Source organism: Lagenorhynchus albirostris, chromosome 9, assembly GCF_949774975.1.
Source record: "Lagenorhynchus albirostris chromosome 9, mLagAlb1.1, whole genome shotgun sequence".
NCBI classification, from domain to species: Eukaryota; Metazoa; Chordata; class Mammalia; order Artiodactyla; family Delphinidae; genus Lagenorhynchus; species Lagenorhynchus albirostris.
The window spans coordinates 41,035,235-41,056,531 of record NC_083103.1 but is presented as its reverse complement, the minus strand read 5'-3'; the positions used below and the strand labels follow the sequence as shown (position 1 = coordinate 41,056,531).

The window sequence follows — 21,297 nt, the reverse complement described above, 5'->3', positions numbered from 1 at the left end:
GGCACGACCCGCCGCCTCCCCCCCCCCAACTCGGTTTCTCTACTAGACACTCCCCTTGGGAACCGTAAACATCCTCTTTCCCTACGCCCCGGTGGTGAGCCTGCCTGGGGTCCGTGACTTACCCCCAAAGGGAAGCTGCGCGCCTGGGGTCCCAGGATGGCGGGCTTGCCCCCTTCCACCCGAAAAGGACCCCTCCAGTCTCTCCCAGCCCGGGCGGGTCTTCGGGCGGCCGCGGCCGCGCTCTCCCCAGTCTGGGGACACTTAGTCGGCTGGGGTCCCCAGCTCACTTCCCGGAGGGCGGGCGGCCGGCAGTGCGAACCGCGGAGCGGGTGGCGGCGGGACTGGCCGGGGCGCGGGCGCGCGCGGGCGGCTGGCGGCGGGCGGGGCGCGCGCCCGCGGCCCGGACAGCCGCGGGGGAGGAGCGCCCGCCAGCCGATCGCGCGCCCAACGGACTAGGCTAAAGCCGTGAGGTAACTGTTGCAGCCCGCGGGAGCTGGGAGGCAACACCGAGGCTCCAGTCCCGAGAAGTGCCCGAGGGAAAAGGAGGGGGTCCTGCCGCAGCGGTCCCAGGCAGAAGCCCCTTCCGCCCCTCTCCTCAGCCAGCATGTCGCGGACCCCGCCGCTCCTCCGCCCGCGCGGCGGGGACCCTGGGCCACGGCGGTGGGCGCAGCCCTGACGCGCTGCCGAGCCGGGGGGCTCCTCGAGCGCGGGGGCCAGGCGGGAAGGAGCGCGAGCTGCAGCTGCGGTCCGAGCGGGGCGTGCCGAGCCCCTGCGGCCACCCCGCGTCCCGGCCATGAGGAGGGACGAGCGAGACGCCAAAGCCATGCGGTACCCGCAGCCGCCGGACGGGGCCGGCTCGCCCCTCGAGAGTCTGAGGAACGGCTACGTGAAGGGCTGTGTGAGCCCCCTGCGGCAGGACCCCCCGCGCGGCTTCTTCTTCCACCTCTGCCGCTTCTGCAACGTGGAGCTGTTGCTGCCGCCGCCGCCGGCCTCCCCCCAGCAGCCGCGGCGCGGCTCTCCCTTCTCCCAGGCGCGCCTCTCGCTGGGCGCCCTGGCCGCCTTTGTCCTCGCCCTGCTGCTCGGCTCGGGGCCCGAGAGCTGGGCTGTTGGGGCCGCCCGGCTGCGGACCCTGCTGAGCGTCTGCTCGCACAGCCTCAGCCCCCTCTTCAGCATCGCCTGTGCCTTCTTCTTCCTCACCTGCTTCCTGACCCGGACCAAGCGGGACCCCGGGCCGGCCCGGAGCGGTGGCGGCTCCTGGTGGCTGCTGGCGCTGCCCGCCTGCTGTTACCTGGGGGACTTCTTGGTGGGGCAGTGGGGGTCTTGGTCTTGGGGGGACGGAGACGCCGGGGCCCGGGCCCCGCACACGACCCCGGCGGTGGCCGGCAGGCTGTTCTTGGTGCTGAGCTGCGTGGGATTGCTGACGCTCGCGCAGCCGGGGAGGCTCCGGCACAGCATCCTGGTGCTGCTCTTCTCCGGCTTCGTCTGGTGGGTGTCCGTCACCAGCCTCGGGGCGCTGCCTCCAGCCCTCCGGCCGCTGCTGTCCTGCCTGGTGGGGGGCGTCGGCTGCCTGCTGGCCCTGGGGCTGGATCACTTCTTCCAAATCAGGGAAGCTCCCCATCATCCTCGGTTGTCCAGTACCGCGGAGGAAAAAGTGCCTGTGATCAGACCCCGGAGGAGGTCCAGCTGCGTGTCGTTCGGAGAAACTTCAGCCAGTTACTATGGAAGTTGCAGAATGTTCAGGAGACCTTCATTGCCTTGCATTTCGAGAGAACAGGTATGTTACCAGAAAGAAAAGTTTGGTAAGGAAGGGAGGGAGGTTTTATCGCTTCAGTTCCCGAGTTGAATTAGCGTGTTTGAAAGCATGTTTACTTCCATGGTGAAAAAAAGACAATTTTTATTCTGAAAAGAATTCCTAAAATACAGGAAGCTTTTAAAAAAATGCATAAGTACCATTTATCTTTGAATAGAAATGAAATAGCAGACTAAGCATGTCTCACTTTTTAAAGAGTTTGTTAATGTAGTAGATGCGTTCTCAGAAGAATGAAGTGAATTATTTGAAGTATAATAGATTGACTACTCCCACTTTGGCATAGTCTGATGTGTAGCTTTTTGGTGACATTTATCTGTTGCTGTTATAATGGTGATGTCTCCCCAAAGATAGCGTACAGCCATTAGAATGAGTGGGGAAAAAAAAAATATATGCATTCTAATCAGTGTGGTTTCATTATTCTTGATAATTGAGAGGACAAATCTGAGATCTCATAATAAAAAGAGAAAACAGTGGTGAGTTTTGGAAGAGACTTGTTAATTTAGATAAAAAGACTGTTGGGGATAATTATAAGAGATTTCTCCCCCACCCTCCACCCCAAATTTCAGCAGTGTAGGCTAATATAATCTTTTACAGACTAACTCATGGTCCTGTGTGTTTGTTGCATAATTAGGAGAATGTTGTAACAATTTAACCTTTAAACTTAGTAATGTTTGGAACTATGCCAAAAGCATTTGTACAATTTCTTTTCCTGTAGGTTTGTGTGCTTTTGCATTTTAAAAAAATGGAAATCATCATTAGGGAAAGAGTGTCTATTTTTGTATAGCCTAGGGAAATCTCACCTGTTCTACATCACTAAGAAACTCACCAAGTATAGCTACTGTTCACAGAGCATTTACTAAGTGCAAAATCCTTATATTGTCTTAAACCCTCACAAGGACTCTGTATGGTAGGTGACATTAACCTCAAGTTAGAGATGAGCAAATTGAGGCTTATAGAGATTATCCAACTTCACACATTTAGTAAGTGGCAGTGCTGGGATCTGAACCTAGATTTTTCAGTTTTCAATGATGTCTTCTAAGCAACTAAAAGGATGAGTGTAGAGGTTTTCCTTAAGTAGGAGAGTAGGAGTCTATACTATTGGTTTTCAATCTTTTCGATTAGTGATATGCTTTACACCAGGGACCCAATATATTTGAAACAGACGTTTCTTATTACTACATCTGATGCTCTTTGCTCTTCAATATAATCTACAAGCTATTACACTATCCGTAGTGCTCAAAGAGACAACACCTTGCTCCCTGAAAAGTGTTTTCAGAGGCTGCTTTGTGGTCTGTAGTTATTTGGCCAAATGCTTGAAAAAAATTGTTCAAAAAATATCATGGCTTTTGTTTTCTCAGTTTACTGCCAGTGATAATAGACAATGCTCAGAATAATGTGTATCAAGAGAAAAATTGTCAGGAGAAGATTCACTGTAGAGCAGAGTCATATCAGCTATTTTCATAGACTGGAACAGCGTTTTACATTTGACTATTTGCAAATATATTGTATTTTTTAACACCAGGAAAGTGTTTTAGCACAGTTTCATCACATTTGTAAACAATTTTCCTGAGCTTAGCAGCGTTATAGTTTAACGTAACTTAATTGCAATATGTTGGCCTAGTGAATTATGGGTGTTATCTTATAAATTGAAAACTCCTGATCTACTTGATCCTGATCTGGTTCTCTTTCCATCACAGCAACCTTTTTTCAGCCGTTAACTAGGTGCGGCATTGTTATGCTAGACTTTATTAGTTGTATTAGAGGAAGATATTGTGCTTTTAAAATTTGTGCTTTTAAAAAGGGCATATTTTATTAGTGCAGAAAACCCTTATTCACATTCCACTATGAATAGGAACATTTTCTTGGTGGAGGGGGTCTTAAATATATGCTGATAGTTCAAGGGTTTATACATGGTTAATGTTCAGTGTCATAACATAATACTCTTTCGGCAATACTAGAAACTACTAGATATTTTTAGCTTGGCAGAGGCTGTAATAAAAATTTTTACTTATGCTTTTTCCTGAAGTTTAACAGTGGATCTGTGGTTTAGTTTGGAGGTATGTTATGTGAAAGAAATTAAGTGGAAACCAATACTTTTATGGAAGTAAAAGATCAAGAGATTTTCTAATTTTCAAAGTGCTAAACTTTGTATGTGATAATTGTAAAGTCACTCTCTTGTTTCAGAAAGTGAAGGGAGACAAACGGTTTTGGGTAGAAGCTGATATAGGGGAAAGTCTCCTGGATTCATAGAGGTTCAAGGGTAAAGTCTTAGCCCTGCCGTCATATTGGAAAAGTTGGTGAGCCTTTCCGAGTCTGAGTATCCTGTCAAATCAGGGGATCCAGTAAGTGAATTCTATACCACCTTCCAATTCTAGAATTCATTTCTTTTAGTTAGTTTACACTTTTTGTAAGGTATAAATAAATGTATGACTAAAACTTCAAAAGTTAATAGATCTTGAAGTTTTACTTAAATGTTTAATGTTGATATTGCTAGCCTATATTTTCCAAGGTGTGATAATTGGAAAGTATGAACAAATATTCTGTATTATTTGAAGAGAAAGAACTTTTAACACGTATATTTGGACTTTCATTTGTGGATTGATAAAATTATTACGCTTTCATTTCCTTAAGAATTTAAACGTTTTTATTAACATCTTTGAAAAACAATTGAAAACTCATATTAATATAAATGTTTTTAATTGTGTGAGAGTAGATTCAAAGTAATTTTTAACATTTGGGATGTTATGTTAGATACTGTATTGAAAAATAGTGGCATATGTTTGTAAAACGTATGGTTTTTCATAATTAGGTTTAAAGTTTAGTTACTGCTGACTGTGTTCTACCTTGTTGGGTTAATGGAAAGAAGCACTAAGTTTGTAGTATATTTGTGAAGAATCAGCTGAGACTAATAGGAAGTAAAAAAAAATTTTTTACATCTACATGAGATGCCTTGGCCTGAATTTAACAAGCTACATTTCTATGTCATTTTAATTATACATTTGCATTCGAAATGCAAATTTCGGCTGTCAACCAGATCATTTCATGTGTGATAGGCTAGGTAAATATAAGGTTTCGAAAGGCATAAGTCTGTGTGTGAGATATTTTTCTATACCTAAAATGCTGAGTGCTTTCTAAATGGTTAGGTAAATATTTAAAAATTCTGTGGCCTTAAAGCCCATAAATATTATTTAAAGTGTTAATTTTGTTTAATAAAGGATACGCATGTAGTATGAAGCCTTTTTAAAAAGATTTTAAAGTTTAAGTGATTATTTATTCCCCTAAGGAATCTGCAAGTCATAACCCACCATGAATTTTTTAAAGAATACTGTGGAATTTGTGAAATTTAATGAGTGAGTGTTTTATTCTAATTTCATGTTAATATTTTGTAGTGAAACATCAGCCTACGTAATATTTTTATGCTTTATTTTGTAAATATTGTATGTACCCTTGCCATCAGAATTATCTTCCAAAAACACAGATTTGATCAAATCACTCGCTCTGTTTTAAAAATCTCTTACGGCTTTTCATTGTCCACAAAATAAAGTTCATGCCCTTGACCCTTGCTTGCAAAGTCTTAACCTGCTCTTGGCCTTGTTTTGTTGTTTTTGAAAGCCCGTTATCAGTTATGGAACACCTCCCCACATCCATCCACCGCTCTAGCTATTTGAGGACTGCTTATTGTTTCTGACGTGTAGACTTTTTTCTTTTGATTTTACCATTCACACTGTTTGAAATCTCCTTTAAGAAACATATAAGATTAAGAAGTGTTTAGACACTACAGTGATGCTCAGACTAATGTATAAGCTGAGAACAAAACTCCATCCTAGTAGAGTTGGCCGGGTTTAAAAATAAAAGTTGACAAATCGTGTCAAGCAGTGATGTGGTGATGTGTGATAGAATATTTTCATTATACCACATGAAATAGTAACATCTCCATAGTTTGTTTTCCCACAGTGAGTGGAAGGTAAATAGGGCCAACCATAAGTAAAACTTTGACTTTAGTATAGTTTAGTGATGTTTGTTTTCATTGTCCTCTGATTTTTTAATCCTCCTCAGTGGCAGGCGCTTCTCTGATTCTTTCCTTCTTCCCTTTCAGTTACCAAGTCAGCCTGTTTCCCTAGCGCATTCTCCTGCCTTCTTATACCCCACCCAAAGCAGGAAGAATCTATACTTGCTGAAAAAGTTTATTTCAACATAAATATGTTTGTATAGATATAGAAGAAATAGAAGAGATTTGGAGTTTATCCAATTGAAATCTGCTCGTTTTATAGAAAGGAAAAAAATTCAACTCCAGAGAGAGAAGAATATTGTCTCTAGGTTATGCCACGAGGTTTTGGGATACAGGGACTAGAACCTAGGTCTTGACTCCTAGTTCAGCTGTACTTTCCATTAAGAGCATATGCACCTGCAGTCATAGTTTTCCAAGGCTGTTCTTAATTTGCCAGATATCTCTAATTATGTGATAAACAATGCCCCTGAGTAAAAGCGGTTGAGGGTGGTGGTGGAAGAGAGGGGAGTGAGAGGTAGGAGGTACTCTTGAAATCACATAGTTCATGATGACCTTGAAGATAAACTTGGTACCTGATATCATTATTTCAGGGTGACTTGTCAGGATGCAGCTGGTCTGAAACTCAGGTGCCTTAAGAGGCCAGCCACATAGCCTATTTATGTTATACGTTGGGGAAGGAGGGGGGGTAAGGAAGAATGGAAGTGAACTGTTGCCTACTTTGCCTAAGGGCTTTCAGTTTAAATAAAACAAACTGAACAACCGTGTTAGCCAAGCAAAACTTTAGAAGAGCTGGGTTCTGTCCGTGGGTAGTTCCTGACAGTTTATAACTGTATATAATTGTGTATAAACAATTATAGTTTATAATAATTATATTGTTTAATTATATATTTAAATACATAATATTTTTATTATATTTTATTATTAAGTTTATTATAATTATAATAGTTTATAATTGTTCACCTTATGATTTACAAACTGATTCAGGTTTATTTAAGAGATTGTTAGAAACCTGTTCTTAGAACTTGGGGAAGAGGAGGGTGTTTCCCACTTTTTCTTTTACAACCTAGAACTTTTTCTCCAGTATTGATTGACCTGGAAGGTTATCTTATCTTTATAGATTATTCCCTCCTCCATCAGATAGAGTACATTGTTTGACTGCTTCCTTACATTTCGTACAACTTGCTTTCAGTATATTTTAAATTTATTTAGTTGGCATTTAAATTTGTTAATGAGAAATGCCATACATAAGACTGTACATATGTATATTTTTATATGGTTTAAGGAAGAAAATAAAACAAAAAAAGAAAAATGTCAAGTACTTACCACTCATTTCCTTTGTATAACCTCTTTTGCATCCCCTTCTCTCTGCCCCAGAGACAACACATGTATCTTGATTTTTTTTTTGCTGTTCATTCCCTTGCTTATCGTTATAACTCCCCTGAACATATTACTAAGTAATCTAAATAATATGTTGTCAGTATTGTCTGCTTTTGAACTTTAAGTAAATAGAACCATGCTGTATGAATTCTTCTGTAACTTTTCTTTTTTCTTGACATTTGAGATTCATTCATGTTGATGTGGATAGATGTGGTTCACTTTTTTCAATGCTGTATAGTGTTTCATTGTATGAACATAAGAAAATTTATCCATTCCACTGTTTATGGACCTGTGGGTGGTTTTCAGTTGTTTGCTATTAAGCACAATGCTGCTATGAAATTTTTTGTAAATGTCTCCTAGGGGCATGCACACGTCTAGAAGTAGAATTGCTGAGCTGCAAGGTATGCTCATATTCAACTTTACTATGTATGATAGGCAGAATAATGGTACCGTAAAGATGTCCATGTTCTAATTCCTGGAATTTGTGGGTATGTTACCCTGCCTGGCAAAAGAGACTTTGCAGGTGGGATTAAGTTAAGGACCTTGAGATGGGGAGATTATCCAGGTATCTAGGATTATCTAAGTAGACCCAGTGTCATAGGGTCTTTAAAAAGTGGAAGAGGGAGACAGAAGAGATCAGAGAAGGAGAAGTGACAATGGAAGTAGGATTAGAGTAATATAATGTGAGAAAGACTCACTCAGTCCACCTTTGGCTTTCACAGTGGGAGAAGGCCAGGAGCCAATGAAAGCAGGCAGCCTCTAGAAGCTGGAAAAGACAAGGAAATGCATTTTTCCTTATAGTCCTCGAAAGTAACAAAGCCCTTCCAATACCTTGATTTTAGCTCAGTGAGACCTTTGTCAGACTTTGGACCCACAGAACTGTAAGATGTTAAATGTGTGTTGTTTTATGTGACTGAGTTTGTAGTAATTTGTTACAAGAATGTATTAGTTTGCATTAACTGCTATAACAGTTGACATGGGTTGCTGTGACAAAGTACTACAAATTGGGTGGCTTAAACAGCAGAAATTTATTGTCTCACAGTTCTGGAGTCTGCAAGTCCGGATCAGACTGTCCCCAGGGTTGGTTCCTTCTGAGGACTCTGAGGGGGAATCTGTTCATGCCTGTCTCCTAGCTTCTGGTGGTTTACTGGCAACCTTTGGCATTTTTTGGCTTTTAGATGTGTCACCCCATCTCTGCCTTCATCTTCACATGGCACTCTCTCCATGTCTCTTCATATAGTCTTCTCTCTGTGCCTGTCTCTGTGTCTCAATTTACCCTTTTTATAAATACCCCAGTCATATTGGACTAGTGCCCACCCTAATCACCTCATTTTAATCTAATTACCTCTGTAAAGACCTAATTTCCAAATGAAGTCACATTCTAAGGTGTTGAGGGTTAGGACTTCAATATATCTTTTTTTGAGGGACACACTTTAACCCATACAAGTAGCAGTAGAAGACTGAGACACTCTGGGAAGTTGAGTTGTTTTCCAGAATGGTTGCACAAGGTATATTCTGCTAGCAGTGAATAAGAATGCCCTTGAACCAATGATTCCTATTTAATAACTTTAATTTTTGTTAGTCCAGTGAGTGTGAAATGTATTTCTTTGTGATTTTAATTTGCATTTTTCTAATTACTAATAAGGCTGAATATTGTTTATGGATTGCATTTCTTATTCAGGGATTACCTGTTCATGTCTTTTGCCCTTTTAAAAATTCAGTAGTTTGGGGACTTCCCTGGCGGTCCAGTGGTTAATACTTCCAATGCAGGGGGTGCAGGCTCCATCCCTGGTCGGGGAACTAAGATCCCACGTAACTCATGGCCAAAAAACCAAAGACATAAAACAGAAGCAATATTGTAACAAATTCAGTAAAGACTTTAAAAATGATCCACATCAAAAGAAAAAATTAAAAATTCAGTGGTTTGTTTTTTCTTGATTCATGAGTTCTTTATATATTTTGGACATTAATCCTTTATTGGTTATTTGGGTTGCAAATATCTTCTTCGAGTTTTAGTGGTGTCTTTTGATAACTGAGATTCTTAATTTTAATATTATCAAATTTACCAATCTTTTCCTTTAATGGTGTGAGACTTCCCATGTCTTGTTTATAAAACTCTTCTCTATTGGAAGTCATAAAATAAACTCTTATATTATCTTTTCAGAGTTTTAAAGTTTTGCCTTTCAAATGGTTTTTATCCACCTAGAATTGATTTCCATGTATAATGTGATACAGAGATCGAATCTCGAATCAGTTATACATATACATATGTCCACTCTTTTTTAGATTCTCTTCCTATATAGGTTATTGCAGAGTGTTGAGTAGAGTTCCCTGTGCTATACAGTAGGTTCTTATCAGTTATCTATTTTATATATAGTAGTGTGTATATACCAATCCCAATTTCCCAATTTATCTGCGCTTCCCCCTTGGTAACCATAACTTGGTACTTGTTTCCTATTTTATTTATATCAGCTCTTTTATTATTTCTTTTTTTCTTTTATTTTCTTGTTCCCTTTTTTTTTCTTTTTTTGGCCATGCTGCACAGCTTGTGGGAATTTTAGTTCTTAGTTCCCTGACCAAGGATTGAACCCTGGCCCTCAGCAATGAGAGCCCAGAGTCCTAACTACTGGACAGTCAGGGAGTTCCCTCTTGTTCCTTTTTTTAACTTTGTAATTGAGATGCTAAGCCCATTAACTTTGAGCTTTTCCAGCATATGCGTTTAAGATTATACATTTCTCTCTGAATGTTGCTTTAGTTGAATGTCACAAGTTTGGATGTATAGTATGGTTATTGTGCAGTGTGAAGAATTTTCTAATTTTCATTTTGATTTCCCTTTTGATTGACAGTTGTTTAGAAAAAAAAATTCTAATCATATGCAGGTTTTCCAGTTATTGTTGTTGATTTCTGATTTAAGTGCCTTTGGGCAAAGAATGTGGCCTAACATATGATCAGTTTTCATAAGTGTTCTGTTTGCTTGAAGAAATACATCAGTTTGTTAGCTGTCTGGTAGATAAAAGGTGTAAAATGTTCTTTTCATACCTTCTGCGTCCTTGTTGACTTTTTATCTTATTGACCCGTCAGTAACTGGACAGAGTATTAAAAAATCTCACTTTCCTGGTGTTTTCTTCAACCCCCCCCCACCCACAGTTTGTGGATAAGTGTATGGAGAATAGAACTTTACAAATTGGATGGAATTACTTATCAGAGGGACAGAAAAAGAATGCATGAGAGAGAGCACATGTCATATGTTTAAAGAGTCAGTGTAAGAAAGTAATGAAAATTTGATCAGCATTAATATATATTTACAAATTGCCTTTTATATGTGCCTGCCCCTAGAGAGATACTAAGACGACAGTCACAGGATCTGTATTGCAAGGAGATCACACTCTAATTGAGATTAAAAAAATGTAAATAAATAATTACAATTCAGTGTGGTAAGTGATATAGCAGAGGTATATATAAGGTACATGGGAGCTTTAGAGAAGGAACAGCTAACTCTCTCCAGGAGTAGAGTCAGAAAGCCTTCAGAAAGTATATAACAATTGAGCTTTAATCTTCAAAAAAAGTTTCTTATTGATATAAAATGTATAAAAAATGAATTTAAAAATTTTACTTCTGTGACCTTAGAAAGAATTTTTCAAAGTTATTCCAACATAATCTCCACCTTACTGTAAATATGTTTGGAATAAGAATACTTCTTATCAACTGAGAGACTATAAAGTCACAGAAAATATACTGAGTCCAATCAGGCAAACTGTTTACCTTCAGTCCCCAGTCAATACTAACAACCAAAAAAGATGCTTAAATTTTCTATCAGAAATGTCAGTATCAGTGGTAAAAATAATATAAGCAATAAAGAAATGTAACCCAGGATTAGAAAAAAGGGATTATTATAAGATATATTTACCAAGTGCTCACTATGTGCTAGTCTCAACAACTCTGTGAAATAAGTATTGAAATCCTGTTGTGCAGCTGGAAACTAAGGTAGAAAGGTGAATTGACTAGCCCCATATCACTCAGCTAGCACACAGAAAATACCATAATATGCTAAATGCCATTTTCAGTTTATAACAAGCCCCTAAGAACTCTCCCAATTGAAACAACTAAACTACAGGTTTAAGCATTTTTAGAATATATCTTTTGAAAGGAATCACTGAGTAAGAAAAATTTCAGATCCCCAAAAAAAGAAGTGAAAGCAGTGTGGGGGAGAAAAAAAATGTTCCCTTCTTCCCTTCTAGGGTCTTTGTTTGGGCTATTAATTAAATTGATTTAAGACAAATTAACAGGGGAAAAACAAATTTAATTTTGTATATGGGAGCCCCATAAAAAAGTGAGACTCCAAGAAGTAACCAAAGCAGGAATCTTTTATAACTTTAAGACAAAGAAATAATGAATTTGTGAAGAGTTGACGAGACAAAGGAGTCTGGGCTTGGGGTAGTGAATTGGCGAAGAAGTAACAAGGTTTGTTAGAGCCAAGTATTCTTGGCCCTAAATTCCCTATCTCTGGTGATAAGGATGCCTTCCACCCTCCTGGTACTAGGATGGGTACCTTTCACATTGGAGATTTATCTCCTGCTTTTGGGGAGGGGGGGAACAAAGGAGGGTCAGAGTGTTCTTCACCACTGTTTCTCAAGTAAACTTTAATTCAAAATAAGCTATATGCCGAGTGACATATTCTGGGGTAGCACATTCTGCTCCCTTTCAGTAGGAATCCCGAGAGGTAAGCAGACATTAAACCCAGCTTTCATTTGAAGGTTTCTGACCATCCTTAGAGACCATGAACATTTGCTTCTGTTAGGTATGGCTAGGCTCAAGAGATAAAACCTAGGGTCTGTCCAGAGTCAGAAATCTAATAGAAAAACTGCATAAAGCAGAGACCCCAAAGTGCTACTCTTCCAGTGTAAGGGTAAGTGAGAAATAAATATGACCAAGGAGATGGGATGCGGGTCTTGACCTTGGCACGGGGAGTTGGGGGACAGAGAAAATAAATCTTCCCTGGGAATGTATAACCACAAGAGGGCCCTCATAGGGTTTTTGTTTGTTTGTTTGTTTGTTTTAAATTGTAGTAAAATATAAATAATATAAAATTGACCATTTTGGCCATTTTTAACTGTACAGTTTAGTGGCATTAAGTACATTCATATTGTTGTGCAACCATCACCACCATCTAACTCTAGAACTTTTTTTTATCTTCCCAAACTAAAACTCCATACCCATTAAACAGTAACTCTCTCCATTCCCCCTCCTCCCAGCACCTGGTAACTGCCATTCTACATTCTGTTTCTATGAATTTGACTACTTTAGATACTTCATACAAGTGGAATCATTTGTATTTATCTTTTGTGGCTGACTTGTTTCACTTAGCAGAATCATCTTTGGAATTCTAATAGGAATTACATTGAATCCATAGATTGCCTTGAGTAGTATTTACATCTTAGCAATAGTAAGTCTTACAATTCATTAACATGGCAGGTCTTTCTATTTATTTGTGTTTTAATTTCTTTCAACAGTGTTTTGTAGTTTTCAGTGTACACGTCTTTCACCTCTTTGGTTAAGTTTATTCCTAAGTATTCTTTTTGATGCTATTGTAAATGGGATTGTTTCTTAGTTTTGTTTTTTAATAATTCATTGTTAGTGTTTGAAAATGCAACTGATTTATATGTGTTGTTTTTGTATCCTGCAGCTTACCTGAATTTGTCTATTCTAATATTTTTTTCGTGTGGAATCTTTAGGTCCTCATTTAGTTAAATTTTTTAAAAAATAAGACTTAATTTTTTAGAGCAGTTTAAAGTTCATAGCAAAATTGAGAGGAAGGTACAGATTCTCCATATACACTTTGCCCCCAACATGGCCATAGCCTCTTCCATTATAAGCATCACCCGCCCCCCCGCCCCCGACTGTTACATTTGTTAAGACTGATGAACCTACGTCATAATCACCCAAAGTCCATAGTTTACGTTATGTTTCACTCTTGATCTTGTGCATTTTATGGGTTTAGATAAATGTATAATGACGTGTATCCATCATTATGGAAAATAAATACAAAGTATTCACTGCCCTAAAAATCCTTTGTGCTCTGCATATTCATCCCTTACCTCATCCCCACCCTTGGCAACCACTGATCTTTTTACTTTCTCCATACTTTTGCCTTTTCCAGAATGTCATATAATTGGAATCATAGAGTACTCATTTAGTTTTTTATCTAAATTAATGCTACATATGTGGACTTAGAAACCTCAAGTGAAAATGGTCCCAGGTGACTGATAGAGGTAAATTCAAATTCTCTAAGGCCTCAAATGATTCCCACAGATAAAATTCCAAGGATATTGAGCAGTGCATAGTCAAAAATCCACAGAACTTGCGCAGAAACAAGGCACTATGAATGAGAAGCTGCAGAAAAAAGTACACAGGAACAGAAACCCACAAAGACTTCAGAGCTTAGAGCTATTATTTATCAGATATAAAAAAAATGTTTAATATGCTTAAAAAAACAAAATAGAAGCTTGGGAAAATGGTTGGGGAACAGAGAATTAAAAGAATAATCATGCAGATTTGAAAAATAGAACTTCTAAAGATGAAAAAATAGCCACAGATTTAAAACCTGATGCACATATTAAATAGCAGTTGAGAGACAGAATCTGTGAACCAGAATGTAGATCCAAAGAAATTGTCCGTAATGTTTTGCAGAGAGAAAAAGATGGAAGTTAAGAAAGAGGGATCGAAAAAGTTGGAGAATAAAGAAAAAAGTTTAACATGAATTTAACTGAAGTTCCAAAAGGAAATAATAAAAGGGAAAACAGGCAATATTTGAGGAGATAATGGTTGTAAAATAGAACTTTATAGAACTGATGAAAAATACCAACTGATATCCAGAAAGCCCACTGAATCCCAAGCAGATTAAAGAAAAAGAAATCCACCCTTAGATTCCATCATTGCAAAATTCAGAACACACACACACACACACACACACACACACACACACACACACACACACACACACACACACACACACACACACACACACACACACACACACACACACACACACACGAGAAGTTCTAAAAGAAGCCAGAGAGAAAAAAGAAGTTACCTACCAAAAAAATGAATGGCAGTTACACTGAAAGGTGACTTAGGAAGAATGGAAGCCAGAAAACAGTTGACTGTCATTTGTCATGTGCTGAGGGAAAATAACTGTCAAAGTAGAAGCCAATGTCCAGCACAACTTTCTAGAAAGAGAACATATTAAGACCATTTCAGACCAGCAAAAACGGAGAGTTTTTTTACCAGCAAAAGTATGCATACTTTAGGCAGAAGGAAGAACTTAAATCAAGAAGGAATGATAGTCAATATATAGGTAAAATTAAGTAGCCTACATGTTCTGAAACATTACTAGCAGTGCCTAATTTGTGAGGGGAGAACAAGCTAGAACTAAAACTATAAAAAAATAGCATTTACCTTGGAAGGAAAAATTAGAATAGTGAGATGATGTGAGAATCTTCTGTCTATAGTGAGAATACTAGGAGTGGAGAGACAGAGAGGTATAAATATTTTCATATGAAGAGAGGTCTGAAGATATTTCAGGTCTGGGTGTCTGAAAGGTTAGTGGTATTGTTAGCCAACATAAGCAGTATGGGGAAAGGACCTGGTTTGGGAGAAATGACAAAGAGCTTGGTTTTATTGATTAATGCATGTTTTCTCATGTGTATACTTGCTATCTCTAAATGGGATGTAACCTCCCTGGCAACAATGATCAAACATTTCTATTTTGTATTTCTCATAGTATATTTTGGAGTTGACAATGGTTATCTAATATTGTATTTACTCTTGATAGTTCCATGCTGACCTTGAGAAAAGGAAAGAACTCTAGGTGGAGATGGGTCTCAATTCCCTACTGTCTTTGGTATTCTCGTTAACAGTAAGCTATGTTGCACAATGATGAAGCCAGACTGCTTCAGAGTTTCAATGGCATCTCCGCCACTTACAGGATATTAGGCAAGTTGTTTAACTTCTCTGTACCTCAGCTTCCCCAGGTGTAAACTGGGGGTAAAATAGCATCTGTCTCACTGATGTGAGGATTAAATGAGTTAATAACCTGTAAAGTTCTTGAAACAGTGTCTGGCACCTGGTAAGGTTGCCATGCAATATTGGTGCTGTTATTATAGTTAAAATTTTCATTCTTGAATTGCTTGGTACTTTATGCCAAATTACTCTAAAATTAATGGTGGGCTTCCCTGGTGGCATAGTGGTTAAAAATCCTGCTGCCAATGCAGGGGACATGGGTTTGAGTCCTGGTCCAGGAAGATCCTACATGCTGCGGAGCAACTAAGCCCATGCGCCACAACTACTGAGCCTGCGCTCTAGAGCCCACGAGCCACAACTACTGAAGCCCGTGCGCCTAGAGCCCGTGCACCAAAACAAAGAGAAGCCCGTGCACTGCAACTAAGAGTAAGTAGCCCCCACTCGCTGCAAATAGAGAAAGACCGCAAGCAGCAGTGAAGACCTAACGTAGCCAAAATTAAATAAACAAATTTATCAAAAAACCCCACAACAACCCTTTAAAAAAAAAATCAATGGTGAGGTTAATTGAAATTTAGATCTTTCAAGCAATGCCTTTTTATTGTCCTGAAACTCCTTTTGCAACCTGTATTGAGTAAAAAGCCTGTGCATAAGGGATAATATGGGGAAAATTCTTCCAGCGGATTGTTCAGTATTAGGACAACAAAGAAAAGATGCAAGTGATGAGTTTAAAAGAGATTAAGGGGACTTCCCTGGTGGTCCAGTGGTTAAGACTTTGCCTTCCAATGCAGGGGTGCTGGTTCGATTCCTGGTCGGGGAGCTAAGATCCCACATGCCTCGTGGCCAAAAAAAAAAAAAAAAACCCCAAACATAAAAAACAGAAACAATATTGTAACAAATTCAATAAAGACTTTAAAAATGGTCCACATCAAAAAAAAACACCTGTTGTATAAAAAAATAAAATTAAATTTAAAAAAAAGAATAAAGGAAAAGCAACAGAAATGATTAAAAAAAAAGCAACTTCAAACGTGATTAAAAGGGGTAATTGGGGCTTCTTATCTTTTGAAGTTTCAGAGTTAAAGGTTAAGAACCTTTGGTCCAGCAGACGAAGAATTTGTCAACTACTGCAACCATAACTTTCTGTCCCTTAAACTTTTGTTCCAGTTTGTCACTTTGGGGTTGGAGGTACACTGGAACTTCAAACAAATGCTCTCACTCATAATTCTTGCTTCATAGTTCACTGTCTGCTAAGCATGTTGACAGTTATGCAGCCCCACCCCAGGGCTGATAAGAGGGAAACAAGAGATGAGGGAACAGAAGGAAGAGAAACGGTGTCTAAAAAAGTGACTCCACCAACCCTCCAGCCATTATGAGGCACCGAGCTTTACTGCTTCTTCAATTTAACGCTTCGTTCCACCTTTTAGATAAAGTGCCCTGAAGATCTTTCACTACGTAAAAGGGAATGGTTTAAAGCAGACAAAAATAATTATGGGTGTGAATTTTTACAAATATATGGGGACATATTTTTCCTTAGGGGGAAAATACCTACGTATACATTAGTAAACACTAATATTTATTATTTTATAGTTTGCTTTTGTTGTAAATTAAGTACCATGTAGAATTAACTTTACTATCTGAAAATTCATTCCTTCAGCAAACTTTGCTAAGGCTAACGTTCTGCTAGGAATTGTGAGGGCTATAAAGAAGAATCATGTATGGATATTATACCTAGGTGTTTAGTATAAGATAAAAGTGAAGATTTTATTTTAAATGAGAAAGCATTATTGTAATTTTGTAGTGTCTGAGGGACTCAATAAAACCCACATTCCTTCCCCAAATTCTGAACAAACTGAGAAAAGAGTGACAGATGAGAGATCAGAATACCACCTTTATTCCTGATAAAACTCATGTTGCAGGACATGGCTTATATATGCAGACAGTTTCGCTTTCTAATCATGAAACCCAGAGTTAAATAGACATACGTGGTCATAGAAAGGACAGGGCCAGGAACATCCTCCTTACTTGCTAGGAGGGCCCATCCATGGAGGAGCACTGGAGAACTTCTAGCTAGTAGGTAGGCTCCCTAGAGCAAAAAGCAACAGGTAGAGTTATGCTTATGTAATTCTTTAGGCTAAACTTACCAATCATGTTAAGTTACCATTCCCCTTCTAAGAGAATAGTGAGGGGATAGAGAGAGTCCAGAAATTTAGGGAGAATTCCAACTCGTGGAAACTGTAGGATTGAGGAAAAGGCATTGCCTTTTAACATGAAAATAGGAAAAGCCATTTGTAATCCTAACAACTTTAATGCAACAGGAATTTTAAATTTTGTGTGGCCTGGTTTTTGCTACTGTAGATTTTTGCATAGTTGCATAGAACGTACTTAATTTTAAAACTGAGTCTAGGTTCTACCTTTTTTCATTTTTTCCCTCTCGACAAAATTGAGTCACTGCCTTCTCAGTGTGCATCTACTCTTAACATTCAATATATTTGTGTTTATTTTGTGTTCTTTAAATGCAGGGATAGTTTCTCATTCGTTTATGTATCCCCCGTGCTTGACATATAGCAAATAGTTTATTGAATTGAATTATTGCATTAAGTACTGTTCTTTTTACCACTTAACATGGCATTTTTTTCTAGTTGCTACATACTACTCATAATTCCATCATTAAAAATAACGTGAGTGGGATACCTAAAGAATACTTTCTTGGAATCACAGAACCCAGAAGCAATCTCCTCTAACAGGAGAAGATTGCTTTAAGTGAATGATAGTTTGTAGGTGAAGTTTTAGAAGAATATTCAAAGCTGGGAGAAAGGAGACTAATGTAGGACCTTATGGGTTGGAATTCCCTCTTTTGCAAAAAGAGGTGGCATACAGTGATTATTTGAGGTGACATTGTAGTGGTTCAGTAGTGCTGAAAACAACTTTGATGTTACTTTTTCAGATATGCCTTACAAAAAAATGCTTAAGATTTGGTTAAAAAATCCTAGGTGTTTGAATGGTTCTCAGTTAACCAGTGTTGATAGAGTGAACACTTTCAGTGTTTAGAAGCACTTTAAAAAATTTTCTAGGGAGAACTTCACCTTCTTAATACAAATCTGCTAATTTTTATAGTTTACCAAGGAGGAAGATGGTAGTAAATTATTAGTCATAATTGTTTAGCAAACTCCAGAAATGTGATTATTTTAAACTAAGTACATTTATGTCCAGTAACCAAGGTTTATCTTGTTACAAGTAGTTTAGTTTAAATGCATTTTTGCCATGACTGTTTCTCATATGTTTAACTCTGTTTCTGCTTCCTGACAGATCTTGATGAAAATAGTTCATTATTTCCCTGATAAGTAAGGGTTGTCATTTTAAACACTGTTTCTCTTACTGTGCCATGATACAATGATGCCCTAAGTGCCTTATAAAGCCTTGCCGTATACTAAGTGATCTCAGACATTTTGTATCTTGAATTTTTACCTGCTCATTAATAGTTATTTTGCTTGCTTCTCATTGTTAGCTGTTATTTCTTAGTTATCAGTCTTTAACAGACATCTTCCCCACCTTCCCAGTTTGTTACTGATTATCAACAGTAGGTCAGGAAACTAGTTAACCAAGCTAGTTGGAATTGGCCTTAAAAGTAAGGATGGAGGGGCTTCCCTGGGGGCGCAGTGGTTGAGAGTCCGCCCGCCGATGCAGGGGACACGGGTTCGTGCCCCGGTCCGGGAGGATCCCACATGCCGCGGAGCGGCTGGGCCCGTGAGCCATGGCCGCTGAGCCTGCGCGTCCGGAGCCTGTGCTCCGCAACGGGAGAGGCCACAATGGTGAGAGGCCCGCATACCGCAAAAAAAAAAAAAAAAGTAATGATGGAAAGAAAGTCTTTCTCATGGATAAAGTGTATGGACTTTGTTACATCTATTTTGACTATGCAGAGACCTTTTTTGCTTGTTTTGATAAAGAATCTCTGGATAAAGGAGGTGTTAGCCATATTGATTCAACACGAGCAGCCAAATATAGATTTGTTTTTCCTTTTCATTTCTAGTGAGATATACTGTACATGCCATAAAGTGAACAAACGTTAGGTATACAGCTGAACAAAATTTTACATGTGTATATACCCATATAATTACCACTCATCAAAATAAGGAGCATTTTCAGCGCCCTAGCTGCCTTCCTCATGTTCTCTCCCAGTTAATAGCTACATCCAGAAGTGTCCACAATTCTGACCTTTATCCTAATAGATTAGTTTTGTATGTTTTTGAATCTTTATAGAAACTGAAATTTGAGTTTTAGATCATTTTCTTATGTCATGAAGTATTGTTCTTTTGATTTTTTAATGTTATTTTTTCCCATTCTTGAAACATTCTTTCAGTGCCTACTATGGGCAAGAAATTAATGAGTTGGGAGATTCAAAGATGAATAAAACATACCTTGTCATCAAGAAACTTGGAGTCTAGTACAAGAAAAAAAATAAAATGTCATAAAGGAGGTATAAACAAAATACAGAGAAGGCATGGGGAAAGGGAAGTGGTGTGTCAGTGAGGTCCTTGGCAGAAAATAGATGATACAGTCAAATGGGTAAACTTGCAAGAACTTAATGTAGGGGGTGATTTATAAAAGTGTGGGTAGGGTTAAGGGAAACTGACACGGAATAATGAAGTATCTGGTGAGCAACAATAGGTAGCCATCACAGCCCTCAGACAAGTAAGGGAAGAGTTAGGAGGTTATTGTCAAAACTCAGAGGGCAGCTGTATAGAGGTCCATTTGAACAGAAGCTTTGGCTTCTGGTAGAGTGAGATTACTAACTAGAGGTGACATTACTCTAGGCTCACTCTCTTCCTGTCTCCATTGGCTGAATTCACCCAAAAGACAAGGCAAAGGAGACTGTTATTACAGTCTATTCAGGATAGCCTTCTGGGAACACAGAACAGAGTGGAGAAAAGTGGAGAATGGCTCTGGAGGGGCAAATGAAATATACCCAGCACAACTGGCTTTCCAAAAACACAGTAGAGGACTTCCCTGGTGGTCCAGTGGTTAACTCTGAGCTTCTACTGCTGGGGGTGCGGGTTCGATCCCTTGTCAGGGAACTAAGATCCCACATGCGCGACATGGCCATAAGTAAATAAATAAAAATTAAAAACACAGTAGATCCATTCTCTGCAGAAGTGGAAGGATAGCTCCTTAGAAAGAGAAAATCATGTAAACAGAGGTGGAGGAGCAGTGAAATAAAAAGTGTGCTCAGAAAATGGAAAGTATTTCAGTTTGGAGTGTGTGCTGGACAAAGAGGAATAGTAAATGGATAGTATTTGCAGAGATATGTTAATTTTTACACTGCTTTTCCTCTTGTTTATTATTAAATCTTGCATTATATCATGGTTCTTATAAGTGCATGAGAATCAGTGTTGCCTTCATCATTAGTTTGAAGATATTGGGTCACGTTTTGAGTTTTAGTGTCGCTGTCTGAGTGTTTTGCACATGGTGACAGAGTACAAATAGTAGAAAGAACAGGAGTCATTTAGAGAGTGAGGCTTACAGTTAAGACTGTAGGCTCTGGAGTTGGACTGTCTGTGTTTGTATTCTGGCCTCAGAATTCACTTTCCAGCTTGATGACCTAGGCAAATTACCTAATCCAGGCCTCAGTTTTCTCATTAGTAAAATAGGCATAGTCATAATAACTTTACCATAGAGTTGTTGTGAGGATTAAACGAGTGGTTCCTATGAAGTACTTAGCCCAGAGCCCAGCAGGCACTGTCAAGAAATGTTACCTAATTTTTAAATTATATTTAGGAGGATGTAGTTGTCTTCAAATATTTGAAAGCCTGCCTTATGAAATAGGGATTAAACTTCCTGTTTTCATGAGAACTTCTGGGGACAGAACTGAGATTAATATGTATAAATAACAAATAGGCAGCTTTTTGACTAATATGAGAAAATCTTTTGGTCATTTAAAGTTGTTTGGGTCAGAATTGATTAGCTCGTGACATAATGATTTGCGTGCCAGGGGAAGTGTTCAAGAAAAGACTGGGGATGTTTGAAAGTGTATTCATGCATCATGAAAACACAACAAAACTAAATAATATCTTCAGGATACCTCCCAACT

At 39.1% G+C, this 21,297-nt stretch overlaps 1 protein-coding gene across 2 annotated transcripts in view; it reads left to right on the top strand.

The window, feature by feature from the left end:
- Positions 1–793: 793 nt before the first annotated feature.
- The window catches only part of PDE3B (phosphodiesterase 3B), a 175,814-nt gene continuing 155,310 nt past the window's right edge, over positions 794–21,297 (top strand). For both annotated transcript variants that reach the window (XM_060157789.1, XM_060157788.1), the window contains exon 1: positions 794–1,774. In XM_060157789.1, the coding sequence (XP_060013772.1) occupies positions 794–1,774 (981 nt within the window). The remainder of the gene's footprint in view (positions 1,775–21,297) is intronic.